Below are 15319 nucleotides of genomic sequence, written 5' to 3'. Positions count from 1 at the left end.
TAGTTATTATCTGTGGCTGCAGAACGAGGCAACTTAAAACTTAATGGCTTAAGGCAACATATTTTCTTGCCATTTCTGTGGGTTAGGAGCTGGGTGACTCTGGCCTGGAATCGTGTGAGGCTGCGGTGAAGATTATCTGCCGGGGCTGCAGTCTCCCCTGATGCTGACTGACAGGGAGGACCCACTTCCAAGACAGCACATCCACACGGCTGTCGGCAAAACACCGCCGTTTCTTGTCTCCGTTGTAACAATAATTATGATGATGATGATTTGTAGGAGAGCAGGACAGGACCCAAATAACGTCAATAATGGCATAAAAATAGGGAGGACTGATCGGAGATAAACAATTCTAAAGTATAATTGTTCAGGGACTTGCCTGGTGGTCTAGTGGCTAAGACCCTGCGCTCCCAATGCAGGGGGCCCAGGTTTGATTCCTGATCAGAGAACTAGATCCCACATGCATGCCGCAACTAAGGAGCCCACCCGCCACAACTAAGACCCAGTGCAACCAAATTAATTAATTAATTAGTAAATTTTAAAAATTCATCAAGTGTTAAAAAAATAAAGTATAATTGATCATAAGGAGGGAAAAGATATTAACTTTATATTTTATTTTATTAAATATGTAGGTTACAATAACTGGGAGAACCAAATAAAATAACAGCTATTTGGTGTATACCTTCCAAAGAAGGGAGGGACAGCGAAATGGGGGAGAAAAGGGAAAAGAAGTTCAACTCTACAATAAAAAAGAAAAAAATCAGAAAACACATAAGGGACTTCTCTGGTGGCGCAGTGGTTAAGAATCTGCCTGCAATGCAGGGGACACGGGTTCAAGCCCTGGTCTGGGAGGATCCCACATGCCGCGGAACAACTAAGCCCGTGCGCCACAACTGCTGAGCCTGAGCTCTAGAGCCCACGAGCCACAACTACTGAGCCTGCATGCTGCAACTACTGAAGCCCGCCCACCTAGAGCCTGTGCTCTGCAGCAAGAGAAGCCACCGCAATGAGAAGCACACCGCAACAAAGAGTAGCCCCCGCGCGCCACTAGAGAAAGCCTGCACACAGCAATGAAGACCCAATGCAGCCAAAAATAAATTTATTTTAAAAAACCAATAAAATAAAATAAAATTGACTTACCACATGTGATGGTTAATTTCATATGTCAGCTTGGCTAGGATATGGTGCCCAATCCTTTGGTCAAACACAGAAGTTGCTGTGAAGGTATGTTTTAGATATGATTGACGTTTACATCAGTGGGCTTTGGGTAAAGCAGATTGTTCTCCATAGTGTGGGTGGGCCTCATCCAATCAGTTGAAGGCCTTAAGAGAAAAGACTAAGATCCCCCAAGAGGAAGGTAGTCGGCCTGCAGACTGCTTTTGCGCTCAAGACTGCTACATTCACTCTTTCCTGAGTTCCAACCTGCTGACCTGCTTTGCAGACTTCAGACTTGCCAGCTCCTACAACGGCATGAGCCAATTCCTTAAAATAAATCTGTTTCTCTCCCTCTCTCCTGCCTGCCACCCCCATATATATATTCCTGTTGGTTCTCTTTCCTTTCTCTGGAGTACCCTAACACATCATACACACAGCGATTGCATTCTTAGGCATTTATCCCAGAGAAACGAAGACTTATTTTCACACAGGAACATGTACATGATTGTTCATAGCAGCTTCACTGGTAGTAGCTCCCAACTAGACACTGCTCAAATGTCCTTCCTTCTATGGCTGACTGTTTGAACAAACTGTGGTCCATCCACACCACGGGATGCAAATCAGCAATGAAAAGGAAGGATCTATTGATAACACAACAACATGGATGTACCTCAGGGAAATTATGCTGGGTGGTGAGAGCCAATCTCAAAAGGATACATTATGTGTGACCCATTCACGTACCAACTGGGAAATAACATGATTATGGAGATGGAGGGTGTGGGTTGGCTAAAGGGGCGGTGTGAGGGGTCTCGTGGGGATAGTTCAATTGAATTTCTTGGTTGTCGTGGGGGTTCCATAAGGCTACACGTGTGGTAAAATTGCAGAGAGCTACACACACAAATGAGTGCAAGTAAAACCAGTGAAATAGGGCTTCCCTGGTGGCGCAGTGGTTGAGAATCTGCCTGCCAATGCAGGGGACACGGGTTTGAGCCCTGGTCTGGGAAGATCCCACATGCCGCGGAGCAACTGGGCCCGTGAGCCACAACTACTGAGCCTGCGCGTCTGGAGCCTGTGCTCCGCAACAAGAGAGGCCGCGATGGTGAGAGGCCCGTGCACCGCGATGAAGAGTGGTCCCCACTTGCCGCAACTAGAGAAAGCCCTCGCACAGAAACGAAGACTCAACACAGTCATAAATGAATAAATAAATAAATAAAAGAACGTGAATTTCTAAAAACAAAAAAAAACAAAAAAAAAACCCCAGTGAAAAAGAAGTAAGCCCCTTAGGTTGTACCAATGCCAATTTCTTGGTTTTGCTATTGTACGATACGTTAAAAAAAAAATATATATATATATATATACGGCAAGACTTATCAGAACTATAAAGAAAAATTGACAAACTCACCATCACAATGAGAAATTTTAACATATATCTCTTGATAATTCATAGGATATAGTAGATTTGAACATTATTGGTAATGTTGATCTAATGGACAAATCCAGACCAAGACACTCACTAATTGGAGAACACACATTCTTCTCAAGCACACGGGGAGCATCTATAACTATTTATGACCACATGCTGGGCCCAAAAGGCAACCCAACAAATATCAGAAGATTGCTCTCATGCAGACTACATGATGTAACCACGATGCAGGTACCTTAGAAAAAAGCCCAGACTTTTGGATATTAAAGCACACACACCTCCCCCCAAAAACCAAAAACCAAAAACCAAAACCAAAAGAAACAAAAGCAAAAAGAAACAACAAAAAACAAAAGGGGGAAAAAAGAAAAAACGCACAAAAAATAAAAAGCAAAAAACAGGAAAAAATAAATTTAAAAAAAGGAAAAAACCCACACCCACATCTAAACAATTCATATGTCAAATAAAAATCACAATGAAAATGAAAAAAAATTATCTAAATGAAAATAAAAAGAGTGTGCATCAAAAGCAGAGACCAGAGGGAAATTTATATAGACACTTAGATACATTAGGAAAGAAGAAAGCCTTGTAAATAAGGAATTAAGCATTGAACTTCAGAAGTTGGAAAAAGAAATAGCAGAAATAAATACAAAGAATATAGAAGAAAGAAATTATAACACATTATATTAAAATATTTTTATTGAGTATATATATGTACCTGACACTTTTTTTAAAACTTTTTTTTTTTTGGCCATGCCACGTGGTTTTGGGATCCTAGTTTCCCCACCAGGGATCGAATGCGGGCCCTTGGCAGTGAAAGTGTGGCGTCCTAACCACTGGGCCACCAGGGAATTCCCTGACACTTTTCTTGATGCTGGGGAACATCCGAACAAAAGAGACACGAAAACTCCTGCTCACATAAAGTTATATTTGAGTAAGAATAATAAAGGTTAGAGCAGAAATTAGTGAAATAGAAAACAAACATGCTATACAAAACATCCATAAAGGCAAAAACTTGATTGAGAAAACTAACGAAGTGCAGAAACATCTGCCTGGATTAGTGAAGAATAAAAGAGATAAGGCAGAAATAAAATGATGTTAGCAATTAAAAAAAATAACAACATATGCTGCAGAAATTACGCAGATGCTAATAGGATTTTTTTTTTTTTTTTTGCCCTGCTGCACAGTACAGTATGCGGTATCTTGGTTCTCCGACCAGAGACTGAACCCGTGCCCCCTGCAGTGGAAGCATGGAGTCCTAACCACTGGACCACTGGGGAATTCCCACTAACAGGATATTTTAAACAAGATTATGCCAATCCATTAGCGGTGGATAAATACCTCATGGTAGATTACGCATAGATTACGTAGATTACGCAGGACCCAAAAGGAGCAAATGATAGAGCAGAAAACGGATACATCTGGACTAAACAAGCACTTCCATGATTTCACTGCAAAGGACTCATGTCCCCAGTATACATAAAGAAATCCTGCAAATCTATAAGGAAATGATAAACAATCCCTAGAGAATGAACAAAGATTTGAAAAGATGCCTCATGGAAGACAGGAAAGACTCCATTTCTTTAGTAATCAAGGAAATGACATTAAAAGCTCAAAGAGAGGATTTCCCTGGGGGCACAGTGGTTAAGAATCCACCTGCCAGTGCAGGGGACACGGGTTTAAGCCCTGGTCCGGGAAGATCCCACATGCCGCGGAGCAACTAAGCCCGTGCGCCACAACTACTGAGCCTGTGCTCCAGAGCCCGCGAGCCACAACTACTGAAGCCCACATGCCCTAAAGACCGTGCTCTGCAAAAAGAGAAGCCACTGCAATGAGAAGCCTGTGCACCACAATGAAGAGTAGCCCCTGCTCATCGAAACTAGAGAAAGCCCGCGTGCAGCAACAAAGACCCAACGCAGCCAAAAAAAAAAAAAAAGCTCAAAGAGATTTCTTTTTCACCAGCTTCTCCAAAATCCAAGAGTTGCACAATACCAACCAAAATGGTGGTGTGTGCTCTTGAGATCGCCAGGTGGCGCCACCAACCTGAAAACAATACAGTTATTTGCAGGTGAACCTGAACACACACGTGTGCTCTGGTCACCAGCTCCTAGGCTGTTCCCCAGGGAAAGGCTTGCCCATGTGCAAATGTGCACAGGAGCAATCTTAGTGAAAACAGCCTGAAGCCAGGACCCCCGACACACTCACAGCTGAGATGTGAGCTTTGCAACACTCACAGCAGAGGACAATGCAGCAACAGGGTGGACCATCTACAGCTTCACAAGTCAGCGTGCTGAATCTCAAAAATACAATGGGAGTGAAAGAAGCAAATTCCAGAACAGTATTCCAGTATTAAAAAAAAAAAAAAAAAGAAGAAGAAGAAAAGGCACTTCCCTGGTGGCGCAGTGGTTAAGAATCCGCATGCCAATGCAGGGGACACAGGTTCGAGCCCTGGTCCGGGAGGATCCCACGTGCCGCAAAGCTACTGAGCCTGCACGCCACAACTACTGAGCCCGTGTGCCGCAACTACTGAAGCCCGTGCCTAGAGCCCGTGCTCCGCAACAAGAGAAGCCACCGCAATGAGAAGCTCGCACACCACAACAAAGAGTAGCCCCCTCTCTCCGCAACTAGAGAAAAGCCCGCACGCAGCAACGAAGACCCAACGCAGACAAAAATAAATAAAAGATAAAATTCTAAAAAAAAAAAAAACCCAGGAGAAACAGCACAATATATTATTTAGAGAGATGGAAAACTATAAAGAAAAGCAAGAGAGTAGCAAGTACAAAAGTCAAGAGAGTAGACACCTCTGGTCAGGACCACTGAAGGCTCTCTGATATGCCTGTTTCTGGACTGTGATTCTTTCCACAGGGCACGTGTGCCGCACTTGCTCTCCTGTCTGTCTGCTGCATCTCACGAGGCAGCACGGGCCTCCCCTGACCCAGGGAGCCTTTGACAAGCCTGCTCTCCCCTGGACCGGTGGTGGGTCCCCCACATACCATGGAGGCCGTGAGCATCCCTCGCTCACTGTGCGTGCACGGAGCCTGGTATGCCTCTGGCCCCATAGGAGGTGCTCGGCAAACGTCTGTTGAATGACTTGATGAGCACGTGTAGAAAGGGCACAGTGAGTGAAGGAGATGTTTCAGCCACAAGACACTGTGGCTTCCGATGGAGAGACTGAGCCAGGGGCAGCCAAGACCTTAAGCGGCCTCCCTGGGAGGTCTGGATCCTGTCGGGCGGAGGACGGCTCTGAGGACCCCTCTCCTGGCACCTCTCTGCAGCCACACGCCTCTGCTTGGAGCCAGGGCCAAGCCATGTGCAGCGCATCTGGAGCCCCACCCCTGCTGAGGTTCCCGGAGGCCCGAGGCCTGGGGCTGCCCCGCCAGGGCCCCCTCCTGCCGGTGGGCTCCTGCCAGGGCCTCCCTGTCGCCTGTCCCCCAGCCCCCTTTCCAGGGTCCGGTTGAAGGAAGTCTCTGGGCCAAGAGGGGCATTCCCGCCCTCGTCTCCCTGGCTGAGAACTCACTCCCAGTCTTCGCCGTGGCTGTCCCATGTCCCCTGCCTTCTTCCCTTCTCTCCCCAGGCTAGTCTGGGCCCCCGCCATGAGCACCAGGGCAGGGTCCAGTTCTCTGTTCCCCAGGGCCCCTCCTCTCAGGCCTGGCGGGGCTCCCTTGGGCCTAGAGGGGTGAGGAGGGGGCAGGGGCTGGCCAGCAGCACCAGTGTCTGCTGCCCTTTCATGTGCTGGCTTCTCTCTGGGCCGCCTTTGTCTCTTACGTTTCAGCCTAAACTGCAGGCCTCTGGCTCCTCTGAACTTTCTGGGGTGGAAGAAAGGGCCTGTGGGAGGGGGAGGAGAGCTGGCAGGAAAACGGGGCCTGGAGCCCTGTGCTGGCCTGCCGCACCCAGTGACTCTCTGCTAGGGCCCAGCCCGGCGGGGCTGGGGAGGCCCAGCAACGTCCCGGGTCTCCCACCCTTCCCACTGGGGTCCTGAGCTGGAAGAAAGGCTCCTTTGCTGGGCCTGAGACACCAGACCCTCAGCCTGGGCAGCCGTCCCAGCGATCCCAATTGTCCCTGCCGGTTCCAGCCGGCTGGGCCATTGCCCAGACCCTGTGCGCATCAAAGGCTCTCCTTTTGGTCCCCTAACCCCACCCCCACCCCGCCCCCATTTGCTGGCTCTCCTGGGTGGTCTTGCCACATGGCTCCCTGCTGCTGGAATTCCCATTTTGCACAAAATGGGGGTGGCCCCTGGCCAGAGAAAGGGGTGACACTTGGCCAGGGTGGCACACAGGGCCCATGGGGATTCCAAGCATAGCGGCCAGGCATTTCATGGGGTGGAAGGGCAGAGCTGGGTCCTGCGACCAGCTGAGCACTTGCTCACCCCAGTGTGCAGGGACCTGGGTGCTGACAAGCCCGGCCTGGGGGACCCTCTCCCTCGTCTGCAGGATGAGGCTTTGTGTGCAGAGGCTCCGCCTCCCCCCTTGGGAAGGCTCTGGCCTCCCCAGTCCAGGCTTCTGGACCCCCCAGGCAGAGGGGGCCACCGGGATAAGGGGTGGGCCAGCCTGAGCGTGGGTTCTCTCGTTTCTGGGCATGGTGTGGCTGTGGCCATCCTCTCCCTCTCTCTGCCTGTGCCCTCATCTGTCACCTTGGAACTGTGTGGGGTAGGTCTGGCTTCACCCTGCTTGGCACTCAGCTCTGAGGTCCCAGCACCTCCAGGGCAGGCTCAGCCTGGGTCAGCTCAGTGTCCTGGGGGGTGACCAGGGCGGTGCCCTGCCATGCAGCCCAGGACTGGGTCAGCATCGCAGGCTGGCCAGCGCTTTCTTGCAGGGAGGGCATGGCAGGGACCCAGCCAGGAGCCCACGTGGTTCCTGTAGCTGGCGGTGTCTCCTTCCTTCAGGACCAGGCGAGGGGAAAGCCGGCTCTGCAGCGGCATGACCCTTGGAACGTGCCCGCCTGGGAGGCAGCCCAGCCCATCCCCAGGCCAGGCCTTCTGCCGCCGTGCCCTAAGGCCGGAGGGGCTGGGGGTTCTCTAGGTCCTGCTGGAGCGGAGTGCCCGGAGGCAGAGCGTCGTCGGCAGGCACTTACAGGTCAGGGGGACAGGTCAGAACGGATGAATCTTTGGGGCTGAGCGGACAGGAAGGAGGAAGGTGGGACACAGCCTCAGGGCGCCTGGGCTGAGACCAGGGCGCCGGGAGGGGCAGCGCGGGTGACTCAGCCGCCGCGTCTCTCACCTGCGCTCCGGAGCCAAGCGGGAGGTGGGCGGGACGGCCCGCCAGTGGGCGTGGCAGCCGTGGACCGGTCCGCGCCCCGCCCCAGGCGCCTACCCCGCGGTCCCGGGACCTCCGCTTCCCGGCTCCCCGCCGCCGCGCCGTCAACGCCTGGTCCGCCCCGCGCCCCCATGGCTGGGAAGGCGCTGTCGCTGCTGCCGCCGCTGCTGCTGGCCGCGGCGGGCCTCGCCGGTCTCCTGCTGCTGTGTGTCCCCACCCGCGACATCCGGGAGCCGCCCGCCCTCAAGGTGCACGCTGGAGCGCCCTGGCAACCCGGCGCAGTCCGGGAGCTGCTGGCTGGGCCGGGGCGCCGGGCGGGGAGGCTCGGACCGAGCAGGGCCAGGCTGCGCCCGCGTGGCAGCCGGGACCCCACGCGCTCCGCTCCCGGCCCGGCGGGATGAGGTCCCAGGCCCCTCACCAGCGCTCCGGGTCCCGGTCCAGGGCGCGGCAGCGGCGCTTCCGGGGGACGCGGTGCGGGAGGCCGAAGTCCCGGGAGCTCTCCGCTCGCCGCGCCCGCCGCGGAGCCTTTCGCGGCGCGGCCGAGGGGCGTCTCTCCGCACCCCCGGGGCGCCCCAGGCCGCGGCCCCGCCCGCGCCCCCAACACGTTGGGCGTCCAGGGAGGCATCGCCTCGGGGTTTGGCCCAGCTGGGGTGCGACAGGCGCTGGGGCCCAGGGACTCGTCCCCAGCCTCTCCGGTGGCTCCCACAGTGCGGGGGCAGCCCTGGCTGGTCCTGAAGGGGTCGGAGCGGGCTAGGCCTGACCCCCCACGGATCCCCGCCAGACTCAGCCTCCAGGAGCCCGCCCTCCCTAACCCTCTATTGGGCTTGTGGGCCGGCTTGGTGCGTGGGTGGATGGTGGGTGCTCTAAGGCCCAGGAGCCCAGGATGGAGATCGCTGGGGTGGGTGCCCTGTAGCCAAGGGCGACCACCCGGTAGGGGTGCGGTGGGGTGGGCCACTTGGCCTGCTGCTGCTGGAGTTCCCTGTGTCAGGGGGAGGACCAGAGCGGCCCCTTTCCCGGCTCAGGAGGGCATGCTCTCCAGCCCGGCTCCTCCTATTGGAATCCAGGCCCCTGGGGGCAGGTGCTGGAAAGTGGCTCTTGCAATCTGGGTGCTGACGGTCACCCGCCTGACCTGCCTGGAAGGCCCGTGCCGTTCCGGGGCAGCTCTCTCTGGCCCTGCCTTTGAGGCCCAGGGAGGGGGTGTCTGCTTATCGCAGGCCAAAGCTCAGCCTCAGTCCAGCCTTCCCCCTGAGGCCCTCACTTCCACATCCTCAGGTTGGGCTGAGGTCAGAGAGATAGGCACAGAGGGGAGGAAGGAAGAGCAGGCCCGAAAGGGCGCTTCCTGAAGCTAGCTTTTCTCCTGCAGCCTGGGGACCTCATGACCCCCCGGGCAAGGTTCCAAGGCTGGTCCCGGGACCCCTGACTCTGACCCCGCCCCTCAGTTTGCCCTTGCCAGGAAGGCTCCTGCAGTCAGAGGGCCATCCACCTCCACTCCCATTCTCCCCCCAACCAAGCTGTGTCACAGCGATTGTCCCTGGCCTTCTCTGAGCCTCAGAACTTCATTCTGAAGCTTCCACCCTTGACACAGGGTGGGGTGGGGTGGGCTGGAGAGCTGAGAGAGTCAAAGGGCATGGCTTCAGGCCCCCGCCCCCCTCCTGAGGCTGACCTTCCCCCCACCCCCAGTATGGCATCGTCCTGGACGCCGGCTCTTCCCACACATCCATGTTCATCTACAAGTGGCCAGCGGACAAAGAGAACGACACAGGCATCGTGGGCCAGCACAGCTCCTGTGATGTGCGTGGTAAGGGTCCCCTGAGCACTAGATGCCCCCTGGCCTGGATACCCACTTAGCCTTTGCAGACACCAGCCATCAGAACCCTGTGCTTTATGCCAGGTGGGGCCCAATCCAGGCAGGAGCTGCAGGAGCTCCCCCAAAGACAGGCTGGGTCCCTTCTTTTCCTAGAAAAGGCTGGGTCCCCTTCTCTTCCTAGAAAAGAAGCCCCAGGAAACAGTTGGAAGGTTTGGGCCCTCCCTGGCCCTAGACTGGCCTCTACATCCCAGGTGGGGCAGGAGGGGTTCCGAGGAGCTAGTGGGCACACCCAGGCAGGCCCCTGGGCAGGCTAGGCTGGGTTGACAATAGCCAGTGCTTTGTCCTGGCACCTGTGTGCACATCCACTGGGCAGGTGGCAGCTCAGAGACTGTGGGTGGCACACGGGCAGGCCCTTTGGTCTCTGAACTGGTCTAAGTTGCCACGTGGTTTAGGAGCACAAGCCCCTCCTCCCCCGCCCCCGCCCTGCTGGCCTATGGTCCACCTAGAGGCTGCCCACCAGGCTTAGGCCCATCTTGCTGCCTCCCTCTAGGTGGGGGCATCTCTAGCTATGCTGACAGCCCTTCCGGGGCTGGGCAGAGTCTTGTGGAATGCCTGAACCAGGCGCTTCGGGATGTGCCCAAGGAGCGACACGCGGGCACGCCCCTCTACCTGGGAGCCACAGCGGGCATGCGCCTGCTCAAGTGAGTGCGCCATCCCCTGACCCCCTGGCCCCGGGGACCGCGACAGCCTCAGCACGGGGGGGCCCCGCATGTCCCCAGCAGTAGCCCTGGGCTGGGGCCCCCTCGGCTGGCTGTGCACCCCAGCAGCAGGATCACGGCCACCTGGGGAAGATGCCCCTCAGGGTCCTCCCTGTGTCACAGCCTAACCAGTCCAGAGGCTTCGGCCAACGTGCTCGCGGCCGCGACGCAGACGCTGACCCAGTATCCCTTTGACTTCCGTGGTGCCCGCATCCTCTCGGCCCAGGATGAGGGGGTGTTTGGCTGGGTGACCGCAAACTACCTGCTGGAGAACTTTATCAAGGTGGGCCCGGTGGCCAGCCCGATGAGCCGGGGGCGTGGGCGCCCACCCACCGCCTGACCTCAACCTCCGCTTCCCACAGCACGGCTGGGTGGGCCAGTGGTTCCGGCCAAAGAAGGGGACGCTGGGGGCCATGGACCTGGGGGGCGCCTCCACACAGATCACCTTCGAGACGGCCAGCCCAGCTGAGGATCCGGCCAGTGAGGTCCAGCTGCGGCTCTACGGCCAGCACTACCGCGTCTACACCCACAGCTTCCTCTGCTATGGCCGTGACCAGGTCCTCCGGAGGCTGCTGGCCAGTGCACTCCAGGTACCCTCCACTGAGTCCTTCTGGAGGTAGGGAGCCGGGGGAGTGGGGGCCAAGGGCCCAGAGCAGAGCCTGCACAGCAGCCATACTGAGGGGGAGCTCCTCCAGGAACCAAAGTCGGGCTTTCATCAGCTGTAAGGACAGGTGGGCAGGGATCCAGCACGGGCAAAGGCCCAGGGGCTGGAGGTGAGCCTGGTGAGTGGCTGGCTGGGGAGGAAGGAGGGCCAGGGCCAGATCTCAGAGGACCTGGGCTGCCTGACTAAGGGGGTTGCTTTTTGTCCAGCAAGAAGGCGGAGCCATGGATTGCTCCTGAGCTCAGAAGTGATGTTGCCAAAGTGGAACTTGTGGGAGATTTATCAGCTGGTCCTCTGGGGAGGCCCTCCTACGGTCTTAGGGTGGGGATGGTGGGCAGTGCTTGGAGTGGCGGTGTTGCCACACACACCCTTGTCATCTGCCCAGACCCACGGCTTCCACCCCTGCTGGCCGAAGGGCTACTCCACTCACGTGCTGCTCCAGGATGTGTATGAGTCGCCGTGCACTGCAGCCCAGCGGCCCCAGACCTTCAACAGAAGCACCAAGGTCAGCCTGTCGGGGAGCAGCGACCCTGCCCTGTGCCGTGGCCTCATCTCTGAGCTCTTTAACTTCTCCTCCTGCCGCTTCTCTAGATGCTCCTTCAATGGCATCTTCCAGCCCCCTCTGGCTGGAAAGTTCATTGTGAGTCCAGAGGACTGGGGGTGGGGGGGACGGGGGCGTGCCCTGAAGTGCTTGGGGTCTGGTCACTGTGTGACTGTCCCCCCCTCGCAGGCCTTCTCTGCTTTCTTCTACACGGTGGACTTCCTGAGAACTGTGATGGGGCTGCCCGTGGCAACCCTGCAGCAACTAGAGGCGGCCGTGGTCACCATCTGCAACCAGACGTGGAGTGAGGTGAGGCCTGCTCCCCCCCTCCTCCAGGGCTGTGCAGGGGGCTCAGCCAGCCAGCATCACGCGTCCCGATCATGCATTTGCTCTACGAGTAGAGGGGGTCTTAGGCCTCTCAGAGTGCCCACTGCAGTGGGGGGTACACTGTTAATCAGACTTGAAAAGTGGCCAGGCTACGGCAAGGAGGCCGGGAGCCAGATGAGATTGCAGAAGCCTCCCTGAGGCCTGACCCTAGAACCAAGATCAGGAGGGCAGAGGGAACAGCCAGTGCAAAGGCCCTGGGGCAGCAGGGAGCATGGAGTGGACAGGGTGGGGAGGAGTGTAGCTGGGAGAGTGTGGGGGAGAACAGCCAAGCAGGGGAGAAGCAGAGGACTCAGGGGAGACTTAGCAGATAGAACTGGGGGTGGGGGAGTGAGAAACTCCCAGGTTTCTGGCTGCCACCATGGACCGGACACTGGCTCCAGGCGAAGGATGGAGGGGTTCGGGCATGCAGAGGAAGAGGTGACTCCGGGAGAGGCACTGGAGTGTCTGTGGGGCTCAGTGGTGACGGAGGCCCCATCCTGTCCTCTTCGTGGCTAGTCTCAGACAGACTTGGGGGTGCTGGGAAAGTGGGGATCGGGAGGCAAGCCCAGGGGCCTGGGGTCAAGCCTAGAGCTTCTCCTGTTCCCTCGACCATCGCCAAGTTTGCTGCAGCCCTCTGCCCCCTGCGTGGCCATCCCCGCTGTCCCCTGGAGGTCCCCCTCCCAGGCACAGGTGCTTGCTGCCATCCAGAAGTCACTCTGTTCTTCCCTGAGGAAAGAGCTCTGCCTGGGGGTGGCCCCCTCAGCCTCGTTCTTTCTGGGACCTGCGGTGGGGTCTCCAGCCCTGCATTGCCTTTCTGTGTCTGGTGGGGCAGAGACCTCCCGGTGGCCGCTGGCCCTACAGTCTCCCACCTGCATTCCAGCTGCAGGCTCGGGCGCCGGGGGAGCGGGCCCGCCTGCCCGACTACTGCGCTGGGGCCACATTCGTGCAGCAGCTGCTGCGCCGCGGCTACGGCTTCGACGAGCGCGCCTTCGGAGGCGTGACCTTCCAGAAGAAGGTGGGAGCCGGTGGGCCCGCGCGCAGGGAGGCGTGGCCGAGCGCGGAGGGGCGGGGCCTCCCAGGCTGCGCCGAGGCTGAGGCCGCGCCTCCCGCCCGTAGGCCGGGGACACCGCGGTCGGCTGGGCGCTTGGCTACATGCTGAACCTGACCAACCTGATCCCCGCCGACCCGCCCGGGCTGCGCAAGGGCACAGACTTCAGCTCTTGGGTCGTCCTCCTCCTGCTCTTCGCCGCCATGCCCCTGGCTGCGTCCGTCCTTCTGCTGCACCGGGCGCGCTCTGCCAAGTCGCCGAGCGCCATCTAGGGGCGGGTTGGGGGCAGCTGCCCCAGCCCCAAGTCCCCCATTCCTCACCCCACCCTACTCTCCACGTCTCTGTCCCTAATGAAGCCCGGGAGCAAGACTCTAGCGCCCACGCCCACGTTTGGCCCGGAGAGGTGAAGGGAACCGAATCCAGCCCCCTCCTGCCCACTCCAGCCTCGGCTTCATCTCAAGGCCTAGCGCTCCTCCTCCTCTTCCTGGGGGTGGGGATTCAGACACCCCGCAGCCCTCAGCCTGTGAATGCAGGGTTGGGTCTCCAGGGAATGGAGTCCTGAAAGTCCCCTCCCACCCCCAGTCTTGGGTTGTAGGGGGAGGGTCAGAGCCCACAAGCTGGGAGCCAGCCCAGCGCCTACTTGTAAAAATTTTGTAGTAAAAAGTTTTTCATAGAGCAGTGGAGAGAATGTTCGTGGGGTGGGGCGTCTCTGCCGTTGCCTGCCCTCCCTCTCCACAGTTTCTAAAAAAATTTTTTGGCTGTGTTGGGTCTTCGTTGCTGCGCACGGGCTTTCTCTAGCTGCGGCAAGCGGGGACTACTCTTCGTTGCGGTGCGTGGGCTTCTCACTGTGGTGGCTTCTCTTGTTGCGGAGCACGGGCTCTAGGTGCGTGGGGTTCAGTTGTCGTGGCACGCGGGCCTAGTTGCCCCGTGGCATGTGGGATCTTCCCGGACCAGGGCTCAAACCCGTGTCCCCTGCATTGGCAGGCGGATTCTTAACCACTGCGCCACCAGGGAAGCCCTCCCCACAGTTGTGTTAACTGCACAGGCCCCCTCCTGGTCCCGAGGGAGGACCCCGGTTGTTTCTACTTCCTTCCTCTCTGCGCCCAGACCTGGGGTGGTGTTGACTGACCCTGGTCTCTTGCTCCACGGTTGTGGCCTGGAGTAGCTGCCAGTTGGCTGGCCTAAAAGAGTCCCTGAGTCCCTTGAGTCTTCTCTGGCCAGCAGAGCCCCTGCAGCAACGGCAGATCTGCAGCAGTGACCTAGGCCAGACTGGAGCCTGGGCCCCGGCCTCGGGCTGGCCTGGGGTGCGGGTGTGGATGGCAGGCAGGAGAGTGAGTGGGCAAGGCAGCTGCCTAGGGTGCAGGCAGTGCTCACGAGCTGGGGGGAGGGGGCAACAGAAGGTGGTGTCGGGGGATGTGGAGATCAGGGCCAAGAGGGACGAAGGGCCCATTGCTCAGAAGGATGACCCTTGCCAAGAGCCTGGCTCTGGCGCCAAGCCGTGCAATCACACCAGACGTCGCGTCCCTGCTGCCCAGGTGCTGTTTTCCGCATCCTCAAGAGACATCAGCCACCCCCACCTGCCGCTCCTGCAGCCCCCCTGCCCTAAGCACTGTTTTCTCCAGCGTGGGAACGCGTGGTCTTGGCTGCATCTCCCCGCCGCCTCCCCCGTTCTGGGAAGTGAGCTCAGACACTATTTCTGTCTGGTCAGTGCCTTGTGTGGGAGGGTGGCGGTCCTTGTCCTGCTCGTCACCCCCCTGCCCAGCGCACGCGCCACGTCCACTTCTGCTGGTTTCTCAGCCACTTCACAAACCTGAGGGCAGCCAGCCCCATCTTCGAAGTTCTGAAACACAAAGGGCTGAAAAGAAGCACCGCGCTGGGGGGCCCGCACTTGTTCTCTCAGTAACGTGAGCCTGGGAGGTTTCCAGGTGGGATGGGGTGCGGGTGCTCGCAAGAGGCAGCCGGTGGGGGGTGAGAGGGGGCATCACAGTGCTTGCTGTCGTGGGGCACCCCGGAGCTAAAAGGCTGTCACCTGGGCACCGCGGACAGCTCTCAGCTGGCTGTCGTCAGTAGCTCCAGGTCACTCTTGCCCCCTGGTGGCCTCCCTGAGAGCGGCCGTCCCACTGCAACCACAGTGGCCACCGGCACCGACCTAGTTCTGTGCGTGTGTGTTTGCCTTCACAGTGTGTCTGAATGCCCGGTGGGTCTTTGCGCACACCTGGGCATCTCTGTGCACCTGTCCAGCTGTGTGCGCCTGGTGTCCTTCCGGGTCCCGGCAGGTCCTCCGCTCCAGGAGGGTGGGGGTGGGGTGGGAGTT

General features: G+C 57.7%; 1 protein-coding gene across 3 annotated transcripts; it reads left to right on the top strand.

Annotated features, from left to right (window-relative positions):
* The first annotated feature begins 7476 nt into the window (after window positions 1-7476).
* On the top strand, window positions 7477-13680 carry ENTPD2 (ectonucleoside triphosphate diphosphohydrolase 2). Of its 3 annotated transcripts, none has more exons than XM_057548812.1 (9): window positions 7477-7644; window positions 9505-9622; window positions 10182-10332; window positions 10513-10672; window positions 10752-10979; window positions 11436-11690; window positions 11781-11900; window positions 12838-12972; window positions 13074-13680. In XM_057548812.1, the coding sequence occupies exons 2-9, from the start codon at window positions 9544-9546 to the stop codon at window positions 13275-13277; spliced, it is 1332 nt and encodes a 443-aa protein (XP_057404795.1). In that variant the 5' UTR covers window positions 7477-7644; window positions 9505-9543; the 3' UTR covers window positions 13278-13680. The 3 variants fall into 3 exon arrangements, with proteins under 3 accessions (XP_057404795.1, XP_057404796.1, XP_057404794.1); XM_057548813.1 differs by lacking the exons at window positions 7477-7644; window positions 10513-10672 and adding an exon at window positions 7890-8072 and having other exon boundaries at window positions 11436-11555; window positions 11642-11690; XM_057548811.1 differs by lacking the exon at window positions 7477-7644 and adding an exon at window positions 7890-8072.
* Window positions 13681-15319: the final 1639 nt, after the last annotated feature.

This window comes from Balaenoptera acutorostrata, chromosome 6 (assembly GCF_949987535.1).
Source record: "Balaenoptera acutorostrata chromosome 6, mBalAcu1.1, whole genome shotgun sequence".
Classification (NCBI taxonomy): domain Eukaryota; kingdom Metazoa; phylum Chordata; class Mammalia; order Artiodactyla; family Balaenopteridae; genus Balaenoptera; species Balaenoptera acutorostrata.
The sequence above is the reverse complement of the archived record's forward strand: the minus strand, read 5'-3'. Positions and strand labels throughout refer to the sequence as shown.

Coding starts and splice junctions, on each gene's coding strand:
- ENTPD2 (XM_057548811.1), top strand. CDS start 7,956: ATGGCTGGGAAGGCGCTGTCGCTGCTGCCGCCGCTGCTGCTGGCCGCG. Junction 10,673..10,751: donor TGCTGGAGAACTTTATCAAG/GTGGGCCCGGTG, acceptor CGCTTCCCACAG/CACGGCTGGGTGGGCCAGTG. Junction 11,691..11,780: donor CTCTGGCTGGAAAGTTCATT/GTGAGTCCAGAG, acceptor CCCCCCTCGCAG/GCCTTCTCTGCTTTCTTCTA.